We start from the raw sequence: 17,987 nt of genomic DNA, 5'->3' as shown, positions 1-17,987 counted from the left end.
TATGATAAATTACAGCATAATTTTGCGAGGATATCGAGGATAACATCAATCCAACATTATCTTTCATCACAGAAGTACCATATTTAGTCCTGGTTGACTGGACTAGTTGATTAGTAAAGGCAATGGTTCTGTATTGAACCATCACGACTCAAAGACCTATTTAAATGCTTAAAGTGGCCATATCATGGAAAACAGAATTTCTTTAGAAAAGAATTCAGTGCAGTTTTTTGTTTGTGCTGTCAAGACAAAACACATCCACCTATTTTGCTAGTATGTCCCATTCCCAAACTCAGAGGACTTTCAGGCCTGGAGTGCGGAGTGGTAGGTTAGTGAAGCCGAAGCCCAACACCCTGCGAGAGGTGAGCAAAAAGTGAAGAAGGAAGGAGATGGGGAAGTGGAGAGGAGTTGTTTGACGTGATGATGGAGTGGGATGGAGGGTTTATATTGGGCTGAGTGGGGGAGAGGTTTGGGCGTGGACCATCTTCCAAAATTGTCTTAACTCCACTTAGCCTACAGCTGTTTAGCCCCACCCAATGACACTGTGTTTCATTCAACGCTCAATATAATCTCAATTAGAATTACAATTTACATATTGTCATTGTAACGCAAAAACCTTGTATCTCCATTTTGACTTTTTTAAAGTAATTTGAATCTGATACTTGTTCTTTGCATTGTGTTATGACAAATGGTCTAATAGAAATTATCTAGAATGACTTGGAATGAATTTTTGTTTCACTGACTTCTGTGGAAATCCGAGAAGGTTGTTTTCTTTTTCTGTGAAGTTTCCATTTTGGACCGCGACAATATAAACGTCTTAAAGGCTTAGTAATAACAGACTGTTCATTCCTAAGAGATAAGTAAAATGGTCATGTAAAAAATGAATTATGACTGATTTTTGGTACATGAACCCACACAGTGTGCAATAAAATGTAGGATATGTTTAGTTAGTATAGCCCATGACATATGTCTTTAGACAACATAGGAGATAGTTCTTTATAGCACCTTTTAAAAGAGGAGTCTCAGGAGAGGAACAGGGGTACTAAAATATTACCACTTACCAAACCGAAGGTTCATAGAGGACAAATAATCAATATAAACTCTATGCATCCCACAAAGTACAAAAAAAGTCTTTAAACTTGGAAACAAAAGGTGAAATGGCCAGACGGAGACACTGCAGCAAGCGTTCATTTGTAATGTGCTGCAGTGCTGCTGTAGCTTGATACACTATATTCCCATATAATTGTGGAAACCCCTTCTAATGAATACATTCAGCTACTTTAAGTTGCGCCCCTTGGTGATGCAGATGTGCAAATGCACACATACAGCTTGTCTAGTCCCTCTAGATAAGCATTAATAATAGAATAGGACTCTCTGGAGCACATAAACAGGAACCTATTGCAACCATGCCAGGCATAGGCTAGTGGGGTATAAACTAAACAGAGGAACTGAAAAATAGGTGTTCTCGGGAATGACGGTGCTCTATTCAGTACTTTTGGGATGAGTTGGGGTGGTAATAGTCTCACATCTTGACCTCATTAATATGCTTGCTGCACCAAGATCTGAAATGTCTTCCCTGGACAGTAGAGACAGCCATTTCAACAAAAGCAGAACAAGCTATTTTTTGATGCTCTTGATTTTGGAAGAAACAATGAACAAGCAGGTGTCCCGATACTTTTGTCCATGTAATGCACGGATGCGTGATTTAACCTGATTTATTTACTCATGGTGGCGCCTCACATTGACACTCTGTTTTCTTACAAATTAAGCACACTGGCTTCATGCTTCTCTCAGGCAGAATGAGGGGATATTTTCACTTCTATAAACAAACTGTTTTGACTGTCGAATTTTCTTTTCTTTGCATTGAACGATTTTGAACATGGCATTTTACTTGTCTAAATATTAGTTTACTGTCGTCAATTAGCAAAACATGTTTTATTGAGGTCTCTGTTCGCCTGACCTAAATGGATCCCTTTCATTAGTATTGAGCTATATAGGGAGAGACTATTTCGTTTACGAAGTATCACTAGAAACGGTCACTTAAACAAACGTTAGTGGCCGAGCAATGTTTAAAACTAAATTAAGAATTACAGTCAGTAAAAGCAATGTGCTGTTCATGGAAGAATCACCATTATATTGCTTATGTAAACATTAGGCTCCCATAAAGGAATTACATGGAATAATATCTGAAATTGATGTTGCTTAGTAACGCCACTCACAATGCATTTTGATCCACATTCAGCTGCTGTTTACTATAAAATACAAGTGCATTGTGGGAGATGCTGCCCTTATGAATGAAGGGCAGCATTACGTATGAAGAATGTGTGTATAAGTTTGTGTTTCGTACAAATGTGTGTGAGGTGAGAGAGGGGTCTCAGCTCGGTCCTTGTGTGTTGAGAAGTCTGATGCCTTGGGGTTAGAAGCTGTCGCGGGGTCTGGCAGTGATGGCTTGATCCAGAATGCTGATGGCTTTGCAAATGCAGTGCATATTGTAAATATCTATGATGGAGGGGAGACCAGTGCTGTAGCTGCACAGGATGCTCTCATTTGATAAAACAAATGTTAACTAACCCTCCCATAGTTCTACTATGATTTGAAATGGGTATTAACAGGTATTAGCTTATATTTTTGCTTGTTGTGGTTAAATTGTAAAGTGTCTTTTTTAGTAAAGAGACCAGACACAGTTCACCAAAAATTACTATTCATGCTTCATTGGAGCATGATTGGTATTATCAGTGCTGTCCTAACCAACGGGGGGCGGCACTTAGCCATATTTATTTAGAAAATAACTGAGAAATAAAACCAGAATCCTGTTCCTTGTGTTGCCAACCAAAACTTAACAATGGAATAAAACTAGTACAAACTAGTAAGAGTTTTTACAAGGATGATTATATTAGAAAAATAAAATAAAATTAGATGAACATCCTATTTTATCTGTTAACTACAAAAGGAGGTCGTTTGGTCAAGGTTTGAATTCACAAAGCTCATACCTGTGGGCGTCTTCACCTAAGGCACAATCACTAGTCTCGCACTGCACCTAAGACGCATTACTCTTTTTTACCATGTTTATGTATCCCAAGTGTTTTATGTGATATGTCTCTGATATCGTGCTAGAAACAGCCCCCAGGCTTGCATTGATTTATACCTAATAAAAAACACAGACGGCTAATAAATGATGCCTTTGAAGTGTTGAGCGCAGAACGCGGTGGCGAATGAGGTCAAAGCAGGAGTGCAATATATCCCTATGGAAAAAAAGGCAGAAAATAACTAAAAAATATTCCTACAGGCAGGTAAGCTAGCACAGTCTGCACCCATGGGACTTTGCTAGTGTTTCCCTGTGGATTAGAGTGTGTGTATGTCCTGCCCGGCATAGACGGGTGATAGTGCGGTCATGCCCCATTGCAAAGAGGCAGCATGATGCAAGTGTGAGTAAACGGGCTTTGCAGCAGGGTTTGCATGTCTTGAAGATTTTTTTTTTTTTTTTCTGATCTTATCTGTTAACCAGAGGCAGAGAAGCCACTCTTGGACCAGTAGAAAGGAGCTTTAGCTCTAGTTATTATTTAACATCACTTGAAAAAAAGGGGTCATTTTTATGTTTAACATCTTAAGCAACATTGTTGAAACATCTACGTTGAAAGGTCTTCTTCTTTCTTTCTCTCTGTAGGATCTGCTAGTCGTCGTTGTTTGCTGGATTCTAATGGAGTTGCTTACTGGGGTCCTCCGAGCTTCGCCCGATGCATCTCACTTGAGTATAGATATTTACATTTTGCTGTAAGTGATATTTCTTTTTTTGCTCTTTTTTGAGGTGTGTGGGGGGGGGGTAATGTTCAGATCAAATCTGTCATGATAGTGATAACATGGCCTTCTTTGAGACATAGTAGATATAGTCTCTTTACAGAGCTTGATTATGACTGATTTCCCATTTGACATTTCTGGATTGCCTCTTGACATGTATGTGCTCCTCTTAATTTCTGCTAGCTAAACCATGACCTTGTGTGCACTGTAATTGTGTGACACATTTAATGAAAGTGGTCAAGAAGGTCAGGGAGTTGGGCGTGATGTCGTGGGGTTGATTGTTCTGTTAACCTGTTCACTCACCCTTCATTATAATCATACAATGTTGAGTTAGTTCTGATTGCTATTGTCTGCTGCCTGTGGGACTCACAAAGCTGCCATTAGTTAATCAGCAACTGTTCTCTTCTCTTTGGAGCGTAAGCAAGCACTCTCCGAGTGTGAGCTGCATTTCTTTTGTTGTGGCTTCAGTTCACCTTATTGGTGGAGGTTAAGGTGGATTTCAAGTCCACCAAACAGCACACACTTTCCTCTAAACATGGATCAATGAGATCGATTCAGACTGAAAGGCCAAATCTGTGCTTTACCACCTCTGTTGTTGACCTGACCTGAAGATATTTTATTCTCAGCATTGGGGTTATTTTCCGCCTGCCTCTCTGTCTGCGTGTTTAACTTACACTTCAGGCTTATGTTAAGATGTGGTATTCAGTACATGCTGTGAGTAATGCTATGTAAGTCGTGCAATCATGTAATCAACAGCAAAAAAAAAGGTGCTTTAACTTAAATGTTGCATTAAAAGCAGCAAGCAGCAGTTCTGCGGACGGAAATTGTTGATTAGAGAGGTTGAACTGGTTTGAGCTGACAGGAAGGCTGCAGTAACTCAGATAACCACTCTGTACAACTCATTGAACCCTGAGGAGGATGGACAGCAACAGCGGAAGACCACGTCAAGTTCCACACCAGTCAACCAGGAACAGAAAGCTGAGGCTGCAGTGGGCACAGGCTCTCCAAAACAGAAAAGACTGGCCTGGTCTGGTCACTCTCAATATCTACCGAAGGACACAGATGAGTCTATAGACTCAGTCTGCCTTCAGTCAACAGTCCAGGCTGGTGGAGGTGGATTATTGGCTTAGGAAGCCCCTGCTTGGAACATTGTGGGCCCTTTATAATACCAATCACTCATCACTGCAATGCCAGAGTCTATTTAAATATTTTTGTTGACCATGTGCAGCCCTTGTTTGCCACTATTTACTAATCTTCTGATGGCTACTTTCAGCAGGATAATGCACCATGTCACAAAGCAATAGCCATCTCAAACTGGTTTCATTAACATGGCAATGAGTTCAGTGTTCTGCAGTGGTTTTCCCAATCACTTGACCTGAAAAAAGGGAAGTGGTAGAATGGAGTCCCTCTCCCTTAAACAGGATGAGAGTGCACCTGAGAAATGTGCAGACATTGTTTGATGCAGTCATGTCAACATGGACCAGAATGTCAGAGAGCATTTCCAACAACTTTGGAATCCATTATGATCAATGATTATGTAACTTACTACACTGTTCATATCAAAATGTCACTTAACTCTTCATTTTTAAAGCACAATCTTATAACTTGGGGGTTTTTATTATTCAGTTATTTATCTTTCCACTACGGCATTTAGTTTAGTAGCTACTTTAATACTAATTTGTAAATGATGTTGTTGTGAAAGTCCAGATTTGAAGAATGGGCCTACATACTGGTCCTTTAGGGATTAAGAGCTTTATTTCCTATAAGCATTGAGATTAATTCTTCATAAATAATTATGATAATAATAATAATATTGAAGTAAAAAAAAAAGAGAGCAAGGATTAAGCTTTTCCTCTTCTCTGGCAGTTACGAGAGCATCTTGCGAAGGGTCAGAGGACCCTGGCTGGGGAGGGCATGTCTCAGATCGTGAGGAGTCTCCTGGAGTTAATGTCCCGTCGCAGCTATTACAGCGGTGACCTCTTATTCTCTGTGGAGATTCTCCGAAATGTGACGGACACCTTCAAACGAGCAACCTACATCCCAGCTCCCGACGACGTGCAGGTGAGCATGAAAAAGACATACACAGGTAAACAGTGCAGAGTATGTTTGCACTGTATATTAATATTGTATTATTATTTTTTAAACATTTTAGTAAATATTTGTGATTACAGATATGTTTTTATCTGCTAAGATAATTAACTGGTCTTATTTTTTATTTAAAAAAATAGCTTCATACATCTTAGTTTATTTGCAGAAAGCTGTAATGCAGAACAAAGCTGTATCTGATTCCATAATGATTAAGATCACTGTAGAAATTTGATGCATGTATCACTTTTCTAATTGAATTAGATAATAAACAAAATAACACCCAGAATGCCTCATATCTCAAAGCACATAATGTATCAAGACATTACTATAATTAGATTACATTGTATTATTTATTATATTGTGACTGCTTCTTATTCCGAACTTGAAATCCCAAATGAAGCATCTTAAATCATAATTTAACCTCTGAAATGTAATCAGTGTTTTTCAGCATGGTTTAATATAAACTGGTTAATTATAGAGAAATTTACAATTATCTGCAGTGGTGGTGAGATGAACCAGGGATAGCCATTTCTACAACATAGATACTTCCATTGTATTATCTTTTCAAAAATCGAAACATTTAAAATATGCAGTCTTTATGTGTAATTTTAATTATGGTGAAGTGATGGTAAGAAGTTTTTTTTTAAAGATAAATAACACCCTGCATATACTTCTCTCCCATTAATGCGTTTCGAAAATAAGTTTATGGAGCCCTGAGTGGTCCCTGTGTTGTCACTATGACCAGAGGATTGCTAGTTTGAATTCCGGTCATGCTGCTAGTTTTCGGCAGCAGGGGCCCCAAGAGAGCACATTTGGCCTTGCTCTCTCCAGTGTGGGTAAATGGCACTTTCTCCCCACATCACTCCAGTGCAATGGTGGCGTCTGCTGGCTCATGCATCAGAACCGGGTAGCAGCACATTTCTCAGAGCGCGTTGGTTGCCCAGCGGCGTTGCATCTTGGCAATTCTGAAAAAGTCGTGAATTTATCTCTCCGTAATAGGCCAGTCAAATTGGGGAGAAAATGAGTAAATATCAGAAGTAAAATTTTAAATAAATAAATTATGAGTTTTATAAATAGCAAAAAGCATTGTTTCAGACTTTCTGTGCGGTAGCTTTCATACACATTAAACACTTCAGACAACTGGTTTATATCACCACTGCTGTGAACAATTCTGTCTTGGTGATATGGCTGCTGGAACCATGGGGGCAAGTGGCCATTCAATCAGCCTCAGCACTCTTTGATAGAGTTCAGGCTGCTTACACCCTAAAAAAGCTCCATTCTCTATAAACTGCATGGATCACTGACCTATAGATATGAACAAACAGATACTAAAACGGGGACATTTTTCACAGTGTGCAGTGTGTGTTTAGTGAGAGCAACAAATGCACAGTTCTGGTAAATGGCAAACAAAAAATTACTTGGTCACAGTTGATGTTACCACTATGTGTGGAATTTAACTAAACGTCACTTGCAGCTTTTCTTTCTTTTTCCTTACTAAGCCAGAATTGATGGTCTTTAGCTAGAGAATTTGCTCTCTAAGAGCTCAACTGACAACAACTGACAACTTTCTTTGACTGAAACAAACCAAAAAAAAAAAAAAAGGTTCTGTGATTGTAGACTTCAGTCTACACAATCTACACATATACTTTCTTCACTGAGCTACTTTCCTTTTCCCACTCACTGTTCCTGGTTTCCTCTTCCTCCACAGAAATTCTTCCAGATAGTCAGCTTAATGTTGGACATGGACAACCTTGAGAAATGGGAAGATGCTCACCAGGTAACGCCCATTCCCCTCTCATGCCTTTCCGACACCTACGAGCGTGTCCATCTCATAAACACACTCGATCACTTCTGTTGGACATTTGTTCTACAGTGTGCCTTAATTTCCTCTCTGACAGTGGGCGGTTATTAGAGTCACTGCTGCTGTCAAAGTGCACATTAATAAGTGGGCTAATTAAGCTAACAGCTAATACACAGCGAGCTGAGTGCTGCGTGGGACATGCAGGTTTGAGCCTGACGCACTGGCTAAGGCACATCCATTAGGCTGAACTTGTGTTTGGGTTTCTGTCTGGCCTTTCAAGACAGAAACATCAGCTTCACATTCGATTAGGCTTAATTGTACATGAGACAGACAGTGTGCCGTGGGATTTGTGGTCATCAGACAGCACCATGCGACTGTGCTTGAGGGGACACATCCATCATTCATATGTAATTGCATGAGAATATTCCTCATTACACCTGACTTGGCTGTGAAGAGCAAGAAAAAGGTGCTTACAAGAACAGATTGCTTTTCCATATGTATTATTGTGATGATTATAATAGAGACAGTGCTGTGCAAGGGTGTTGACATTCAGGACCTGCAAAACACACTATATAATATAAAAAACTAAAAATCTATATAATACATACATGATAGATGCTTATTAGTAAGACATGGATTTGATCAATTCCACCAGAATAATTGATTTCATTAACTAGGTGGCGGATGGTACTGTATATAGCAGAAACACTGCCATACCATAATATTTACACATTGATACAGTAGAAATAATTCTTTATTAGAGACACATTTAGAATTGCAAAGTTGCATTATTTTTAATGAAAACATTGTTTTAAAGTTTGAATTGATGTTTGGGTGCTGATGCAGAATACTGGGTTCAGTGGTGTTTGTTTACTAGGTTTAGGGTTAGGGTTTAGGTTTAGGTTTAGGGTTAGGGTTTAGGGTTGGGTAGACAGGAAATACAATATCATAAGTGCAATTATATGCATGAAGGCAATAGTCCAGCAATTAGAGATTAGTAATATGTGCATTATTTTCAATGAATAACTCTGAAGTACTTTGAATGTTCAATGCGTTTTACAAGATGTTTGGGTGCTGACACTGGATACTGGGATCAGTGATGTCCAATCACTAAAGATATGTTTTATTATTATAATGAAATAGTACAGTTTGTTCAGGTGTGTTGTGGGAGGCCAGGTCTCTCTGTTCTACTTCGTAGTAAAAAGTAAATAAACATAGAGCTGAATTCAATTAAGGCAGTTTGCTCAGCTCGGCTTACCAGACATTTATAATGACTGTGAGCCACAACTTGCCACTCTCCTGTTGACAATTAATGTTATTATTATTTTTTTAATTAGTTATTAGTTTTTAGTTATTAATTAATTAAAGTTCTAGCATTTGCACAGACTTGTTCACAAATCATCATTTGTGCTTTCATTTATACTGTTGTTTAAATGAATTTCAGTTTCCTTTAGTAGCAGAGATGTGCTATATAGGTCTTTTGATGTGATATTTCATATAAGTATATTCATAAATATATATATATATATATATATATATATATATATATATATATAAGTAAACGATTTAACAAAAATCGAAATGTCTGTTCCCCTGCTTAATTCAAATTGTTACACCATATTAGCATGAATAAAATATTTTATGTTAATGCAGATATAGTCAAAGTGTTGATATGGTATGTAAAATAAGGAAATTATGTATACATTTGAAAGGCTTACATGCTGTTATCATATTCTGTGCCATCCACTAACTTTTACACATTGTGTGTAAGTGGCACATATTCTGGTACTTGAAGATCCAGTGTTTGAAAATCTACTTGAGTTCTGACAATGCTCTCCATATACCAAACCAAGCCTTTGTGTGCAGGACCCTTTGGTGGAGACAATTTTAGGAACAATGGCCCAGTTTTCAGTCAATCTCCAGTTTTACAGCCTAACCTACTTTTCTATAGACCATACCAAGTATGAGAGCTTGTTTAGTCTGTCTAAGGGTAGATGTTCTTCCACTCTTGCCGCTCTGTTACTGTGACGGGCAACAGTGCTCAGAGAAAACAGCAGAAACTAAAGCCCAGGAACAACCAGAGCTGTGGCATGACTTTAAAATACATGACAAAGACACAACTTTCTCACTCAATAAAGACGTGAAACCTATGCATCATATTCAGCTACTCCTCAAAGGGAGAGAGAGGGAGAGAGAGAAAGGTAGGAGGCAGAAGGAGGAAGGAGGCAGAGAGAAATAAATGTAGATACAGAAGAGAGGGACACAGTGAGGGAGAGAGAGATAAAGAGATGAGGAGGAAGAGACTGGGAAAGAGGGAGACAACTAGAGAGATAAAGAAAAAAAGAAATCTAAAAAGAGAAGGGAAGAAAGGGGCTAATGGGAAGAAGGCTGATTGAGAAAGGGGGGATAAAGAAGGAGAGAGAGAGAGAAAGTAGGAAAAGAAGGAGGCAGGGAGAATGAGAGTAAGATAAAGAGGGACAGACAGAGGGACAGACGAAAGACAGAGAGAGATGGAGAGAGAGAGAGAGAGAGAGAGAGAGGGAGAGGGAGGGAGAGAGGGAGGGCCAGATGCATGTTTGAATGCAGACACAGAGCAAAACGTGCCTTAATGTGACCACAATATGTACTCACAGTGTGTCTGAAATTAGCATTTGATTTACCCGCACTGCAGCTAATCAGACAAACCGTGTGTAGCCGCCCTTGCTAACAGCACGCAGGTGAGCGTCAGTGTTTACTGGGTGTGACGAAACACAAAATGAAAGTTCAGTAGCGAGGAGGCTCTCGTCTTAGCAAGTGTTCTTTCCACCACAACATTCTACTGGGGGTGTAATTCTACTCTGAAACAATAACACGGACTGTGAGCGCACACTGCAGCTGCAAGATGGTGTATCTTCCACTCCATCTTCTTACACACCCACCTCTAGTCCCAAGAGTTTCAGTAGTGTTATTCTGGCTGTAAATGTTGTTGTTTTTTTTCTTTTTCAGTACGTGTTTCAGGCTTGTGCTTCCATCTAGCCGCTGCTTCTGCTGTCTTCGTTAAAGAAGGCCTCTCAATAACAGAATCAGTATAGATCCTAGCACAAGATCCACACCTGTTTTAAAAGGTGGAGGAGAATCCACGCCAAACCAGCCACTGTACGATTCTTACATTTTAGAAAATACCTACGGCCTTCTTCTTCTTCACATCATCCTCCTGTTTAGCATAAAGGACAGTGCCTGTTGTGTTTTTTTTTTGTTTGTTTTTTTTCGTGTACACATGTCGAAAACTGTGACTTACACCACTCACAGGCAAAATGCATCTGATTTGCACCTAAAACAAGATGTCAACATAGAACAAGTTGGTACGTTTTATTTAAAGAGCAGGTAACAGGTTTTCTAGGTAAAGAGAGCTTCATTTGACCAGAGCGGCCATCAAACTCCCATGTCTGAGGGGCAAGATATTGTTCATATTTACCCTGAGATGACCTGGGGTGAAGTAATGTTGTATTGAGGGAAGTAATGGTGCATTAATGAGAGGAATGGATTAAGGACACTGAGGAGATAGTAATGAGTAATGGGGCATTGAGGAGATGGGATGGAGAAATGGGCGTTGAGGAGATGGAGGTGGAGTAATAGGGCACTGAAGATATGGGGTGGACTAATGGGACGTTGAGAAGATGGGGTGGAGTAATGGGATGTTGAGAAGATGGGATGAAGTAATGGAATGCTGACGAGATAGGGTGATGGTATGGGATGTTGAGGAGATGGGGTGAAGTAATGGGATGTTGAGAAGATGGGATGGACTAATGGAATGTTGAGGAGATGGGGTGAAGTAATGGGATGTTGAATAGATGGGAGGGAGGGAAAATGTGATGTTGAGGAGATGTGGGTGTGGAGAAATGGAATATTGAGAAGATTGGATGGAGTAATTGGATGTTGAGGAGATGGGGGTGGAGTAATGGGATTTTGAGGAGATAGTGTAATGTGATGTGCTTGGTGTGGTGCAAGAGATAACACCACTACCTGCTAGGGAACTACCACACTACGTGGGAGTCTGGGGTTCGATTCCCGGTCTGGGTGGCTATGCTGCGCTACACTAATAAGAGTCCTTGGGCAAGACTTCTAACACTAGGTTGGCCAACCTTTGGCCCACCTTGTAAGTCGCTCTGGATAAGAGCGTCAGCCAAATGCCGTGACTGTGATGGGATGTTGAGGAGATGGGATGAAGTAATGGGATGTTGAGGAGAGAGTGGTGGGATGTTGAGAAGATAGTGTGGAGTAAATAAGGATTTTGAGGAGATGGGGTGGAGTAACGAGGCACTGAATGTCTTTGATGTCATTGCTGAAATAGTTCTTTTAGTATGTACAGTAAATTTAGTAAATTTATAATTCACAGCTTTGAATTAGTAAGAAAAGGGGGAGAAACAGATGAATGCTTTAATTATGAAATACATAAGAACACATCAATAGAAGGGAGAAGGGGAATGTTGGCTACATTCACTTTGTGTTTGTTTAGAAATGCATGCAGGAGCTATGTGTGTCTGCCTGTGTGTGTGATTTGATGTTTACGGCATTGCCTATGACATACTAATATGATTTTAATTCAGTGTGAGTGTGTGTGTGTGTGTTAGGGTTCACTGACTGTAATGACATAATATTTTCATCATTATCACACGCTCATAAAATAACACCTGTTCCCTCAGAGACATGGGAATAGGCCTGACCTTAAAACTGTGTGTGTGTGTGTGTGTGTGTGTGTGTTGCCATTGTTTGTGTGTGTATGTTTGAACAATGCAATTGAGTCAACATCAGTGCCCTTCAGTAATGTTGCATTTCCACACCATCTGGACCGTTCCTAACTGGACTAACAATGTGACCTACTATGACTACAGCAGCAGACACCCCACAGGCAGCAATGTGTATTCAAATAAGCCAAGAAAAAACTCACCTTGTTTGTTTACACCACGAAATACACATCTCATTTCCCCGCTAGAATTAGCTGAATGAGTCTGGGACTTTTCCATCACGTTTCAAGAAAAAAGAAAATGCAAGCGACTCAGCTAACACTGAAAAGACAAGTGTAGTCCAGTTTTAGAAGTTGCAGACACGAGAGAGTACTAGGAAAGGACTTGTGTCTTGGGGTTAGCTTTTAGTCTAGCATGGCCACCAGCATGCTTTCTGCCTGCTACTTCCTTCGGTCAGCTCCATCAGATCCTGCAGTCTTGGGGCCTGGTCCTCACAGGAAGCCGAGGACCAGCTGGTACTGATGTTGCAAATGCCTTGTTGTATTTAAAGCAGTGTCTGATGCTCCTAGATGTTATCATGGGTTAGCGTTCATGAAACTCAGACATTTAAAAATTTCCACATTTTAGAACTATTAGGTCCACCAGGTCTGGAATACTCACAGCATGCCAATGATGCATTTTCGTTTATTTAGCTTTGCAGGCCTAAACCCTGTTGACCCTTTTCATTAGACTAGTATCTGGAATGTACGCTGATAAGATTTTACCCATTCTTTTACACTTGGTAGTTGAATGGGTCTTTGGTTAGTCAGACTGAAATCTGATTGCTTTGTTGGACAGATTATGCCAATTCGCGTACTGTGCGGCATATATTACTGGTTGTACTGGGAGGAATTTCGGTTGTCGAATGTCTCTTGGAGAGATGGATGCATTTACACTGCTATAACGTGGCTGAAATGCATCTCAGACCTCCTGAAGTGTAAAACTCACTAAAGTTTCGGGAGAAGGACCGCGTCCAAACTCATCTTCTCCATTATTACACACCCTGTGAAATGCTCCTCTTGCCTCACCTTCTTGTGATGGCTGTTTGCCCAGAACTCCAGCCCAGGTTTCTCGAGTTTCCCTTTGTTGCCTCAGCTCACAGTGAGCGTGGTCCGCACTTCACAAAATGTGTCTTGGGTGTGTTTACATTGGGTGCGTTTTTACATGACTTGGCCTCATTCAGATATAATCCTGATACTCAAAACGCACAAAGTAAATAGGTGTAAACAGGCTTCTAGTTGTAGCCTAGTTCTGAGATCAGAGCTGGAGGGCCATTGGTTCAATCATCTGGACTGGTAGAAAGTGGGGGCATGGGAGGCAAAAAAGAAAGAACAGCACTTTCTGAGGTGCCCTTGAGCAAAGCATCTAACCCTTAAATGCTCCCTACGGGCTGATCTGGCTGCTGGTTTGTGCTTATAGCCCCTAGTCACGTCTGTGTGTGCATGTGTTCACTGCTACAGATGAGTTGAATACGTTGCATGCTGTGCAATGGCAGCAAAGCGTGATCTTAATCCAAATATATAATGAACACTGAATGTAATTACACTGTGATATTTTTTGGCCTTGGCGCCCACCACTGCCCATATGTTCTGAGCTTGCCTGAGCATTAATCTTAAGAAAGTTCTAATTGATCAAAGAGTACAAGGATTTTTAATATAATTTTTGTCACATGGGACTAAGATTTAAGCAAAACAGTAATATCCAAATTTTATTGTGTAAAAAAAAGCCAGTTTTACCAGTTCATCCATCCATTTCTGCACTTTAGACCAAGCGCAAGAGTTTCTGGGGCATTTGACCTCATCGTACTAAACTTAGGACATAAATGGGTTCATATAATATTGGCTACAGAAGAGCGAGCTGTGGAGAAACATCACTATGATGACAAAGCAAGTTTGTTTGTTCTCGCACAGTTAACAAAGACTAGCCGGTGGTGCCAGAAAGCGAGCAAACAGCCCACAAAGCTCAAAGCCCCAATATTACACATGTCAAAGAGCTCTAAACTACAGTAAGTAAATGAGATGTGTTCCCTGCAGGAGAGCAGAAAACAAGCCCCATTTCCAAATATAAGGAAGTGTGTTAGTGCTTTAATTATTTATTACAAGCAAACAGTGCAGCCAATCTACTCCATTTCTTATTTGGCTCCATATAAACCACCATCTGCTGCATATTACATGGGATTAAATTGGTACAAATAAACTGTTGGGCAAGGGGAAAAAAAAGGTAACAAATGATGGCGTATTGCTGCAGTCTGTCCCCTCCCCTCCCAAACACACACATGCACACATCCCCTATAGCAGAATTGCAAGACACTTGTGCAGACATTTATAAATTCCTTCATTTGCACACATGCAGAGAAAAGGCGGAATTCCAATTAGATTGAAGAATGGACTCTTTAGCCTCATGAACATCATCATGAAATGTGAATGTGACACGCTTCCCCCTCAGAACAAAGGCTGCTTGAATTAAAACCTCAAAACAATCTATAAAGACGGTGTTGTAAAGATCAAGCGTGGGAGTGGAGGAGAATAACTCATGCTGAATGTTTCTCTGTGTTTTCTATTAGTCGTGTCTCTGAGTCAGGGGCACGTACAGGCGCCGCTAAATAGCATGCACCGATATTAAAGCTGAGATGCTGTCTGAAAGAACTGATGGCTTTAATATGACTTTAATATGCAAGTAAAGGTTAGTGTCAGCCAATGGCTAGACAGTCTTCGCGTCTGTTAGAGAGGCAATAAGTTGCCTTCGTCAGAACCATGAAGTGGCATGAAACAATGCTACAACGCTACTTTACTCTATATATAGGGGTGAGCAATACAGTGGTATATTATCGTCCTGAATGATAAAATGAGGAATTATATCTTAATAATTTCCCTAATCCACAGAAATACCTTCTTTTGTGGCACCTGCTGTAAGAATGGACAAACTTTATAAAAGGTTTGCTAAAACCTCATTCAGCGTAATATATTTAGGTTGGAGTTTAGTCACTTGCAGGCCAGGACTGGGAATTTTATTGAGAGAAGCCCTCCACAGTCCCTGGCTGCATCCAGCTTTTGCTGTTGTCCCCTGACTCCTTTGCTACTTTTTCACAAAGAATGAGAAAGCAATGAGGGAGGTTACCGAGATCTCCGATATTTATGTCTATTCTGGCTGAAATACTTGCTTCTTGAGGAATTTGACATCAAACTTCATGAGGTTTTAGAATCCCCTGTTGCGCTGGCATGCTCACACAAGCGTTTTGGGTTCTGTTGTGGATGAAAAGACTTTTGCTTGAGATGGAGAAAAAAAATCTATTTTTTATGGATACATGTGGAAGGGGCCTAAAAGTCTCAAAAAGACTGTCAGAGTACATCTGCTAGAAACGGCTTCAGCTGCTTTTAGAAGCTCCTTATCACCTTTTAAAGTTAGTAAACAAAGACATCACACAGATGTGCATGCATTTCCAAACATTTTGTATCATGACTCAGAAAATTCTGAAAAGGTAAAAGAGCATACTGTTTTTGACTCACATACAAACAGGATTCTGTCCTTTCGTCCTGTGAATAGTTGTTAAAGAAGGGTTAATTGTTGTTAAATAGTTAGAATAGATAGAATTGTTGTTAATAGTTGTTAAAGAGGGATCAATATGGTTAAAATTGTACATCCATTGCTACAATGCTCACGCATCTTTATGGGGCCGTTTTTCACGGAAGTATCCGAAGAGGATTGATAGAAGAAAAACTTTTAGGGTTTCTAGACGCAGTCACGATTAGGCTACTTTACATTTAAGTGAGAATCCGGCAGAGAGGAAGAGCATGCGAGCGAGCAAGAGAATGGGGAAGAATGTGTGAGAGAAACAGAAGGAGATCATGCTGTAGAAAACGAACCTGGGCCCAACTGTCAGTACACTAGTAGGTATTTGTGTGATTGGATTGGTGTTCTCTTTTTCTTGCTTTCTCATTGGCCAACACCCCATAGCAGCCCCCAGGGAATTAGTCCTCCCATTCCATCCCTGGTCACTAGATAATGTCAAGCTTCTAGTTTTAAAATTTGTGACGCCAGACTATGTTGTTGTAGCTAAATCAAAACTAGGCAGGTTGGAAACGAAACAAATAAATAAAAACCTAACATTTATAAGCAGTTTGCTTCATTATATGACCATGATCATATAATCTGAACAACTTAGCTAAATGAAGAATTTGTCCATTAATCGCTTGTAAACTCATGCAAATCTCGACTCTCTTAGATAAAGACTAATCTCACTTTTTTATGTTAATGCTTGCATTTACAAAATCCCTTGGATATCTTTGTCTGTGTCCAAATATTAGCATTGACTCTTGTGTCTGTCAGTTTCTTATCTCAAGAGTATCATTAGACTCTGGCCTATTTAGGCGAGCCACAGCAAAGTGCTTGTGTAAATTGCTGTGGATAGTAGAGAGCTGTGAGTGTGGTCCTCCTCATATGTTGTTTCTTCTCAGGTCTCTCCAGGTGCCGTACAGCTAATGCGAGTTGTAGAAGACTTCATCCATCTCATTGGAGAGGCTCAGAAGCCTTTCCAGAGCTTTCTGGTCGTCACCACTAACCTCAGTGAGTACTGAGAACTCTGAGAAATGACGTGCTGGAAATAAAAATGGAGACAAAAGCTGTACTGGATCAAGACTTCTTGTTTCATGTGTGAAAGTTGTCATACTGTATGAAAGGAACTTTGATCCTGTTAATGTTCACTGTCGACTCTCTAACTCACTTTACTCTCTCTCTCCCTCTCTCTCTCTGTCTCTCAGCTTACAATTCAGATTAAAATGGCATTGTTAGCATCAATTATAATGAACCTTTTAAGCTACAGACATGTTATGGAGTTATTTTAATTTTTATTAAAATTTTTAGGAACTACCAGGAAGAGAAGTGTTAATGTGAATGCCCACATGAGGCTTCATAAGGTTTAAAGTAGAGATATGGACTGATATCAATTCCATCTAAAGCTACTCAGCTTTAAAATGAGCTGTTTTGAATCGAAGCACCTCACTTAAGATGTTCATCTAAAAGTAGGATATCTTACTAAATCTACATCACAGTGTGAGGGTGCTCAGCTAAGGCTAGATTTGTTGCAAGATTAGTCCTGCATCTTTTGAACCCTGTAGCTGTAGTTCTGGATGAATAGACCAATAGAAATGCCCCTATGTTACTTGGAATAAACTCTTATTGTAACCATTTTGGAGATGTTTTTCATTGGACAGCGCTGTTATACTCATACTTTATAAAATAATTCTAATTGCATGGTTAGGTATCACTTTACATTGATGTAAATATATTGTAGAAGCAGTGTAGATGGTCACCTGACATTCATCTGACATTCAACTCAGTATATATTAAATGCAACTTAACTCTGAGCTGAATATAAATGATTGTCTGTTGAATGTAACCTACACCTAACCCTAACTATAACTTTACTTGTGGATCAACTCTAAAAAGGTTAGGGTTAGAGGTATGGACAATCATTTGCATTCAGCTGGACATGCTCTACAGTTCCAAATATTTCAAATAGAAGCTGTAAAAAAAAACAAAAAAAC

At 39.8% G+C, this 17,987-nt stretch overlaps 1 protein-coding gene across 11 annotated transcripts in view; it reads left to right on the top strand.

The window, feature by feature from the left end:
• The window catches only part of adgrb2 (adhesion G protein-coupled receptor B2), a 362,907-nt gene that overhangs the window by 203,288 nt on the left and 141,632 nt on the right, over nucleotides 1–17,987 (top strand). For all 11 annotated transcript variants that reach the window (XM_072675953.1, XM_072675952.1, XM_072675949.1 and 8 more), the window contains 4 exons: nucleotides 3,662–3,768; nucleotides 5,659–5,853; nucleotides 7,589–7,657; nucleotides 16,899–17,007. In XM_072675953.1, the coding sequence (XP_072532054.1) occupies nucleotides 3,662–3,768; nucleotides 5,659–5,853; nucleotides 7,589–7,657; nucleotides 16,899–17,007 (480 nt within the window). The remainder of the gene's footprint in view (nucleotides 1–3,661; nucleotides 3,769–5,658; nucleotides 5,854–7,588; nucleotides 7,658–16,898; nucleotides 17,008–17,987) is intronic.

This window comes from Salminus brasiliensis, chromosome 3 (genome assembly GCF_030463535.1).
Source record: "Salminus brasiliensis chromosome 3, fSalBra1.hap2, whole genome shotgun sequence".
Lineage (NCBI taxonomy): Eukaryota > Metazoa > Chordata > Actinopteri > Characiformes > Bryconidae > Salminus > Salminus brasiliensis.
The sequence above is the reverse complement of the archived record's forward strand: the minus strand, read 5'-3'. Positions and strand labels throughout refer to the sequence as shown.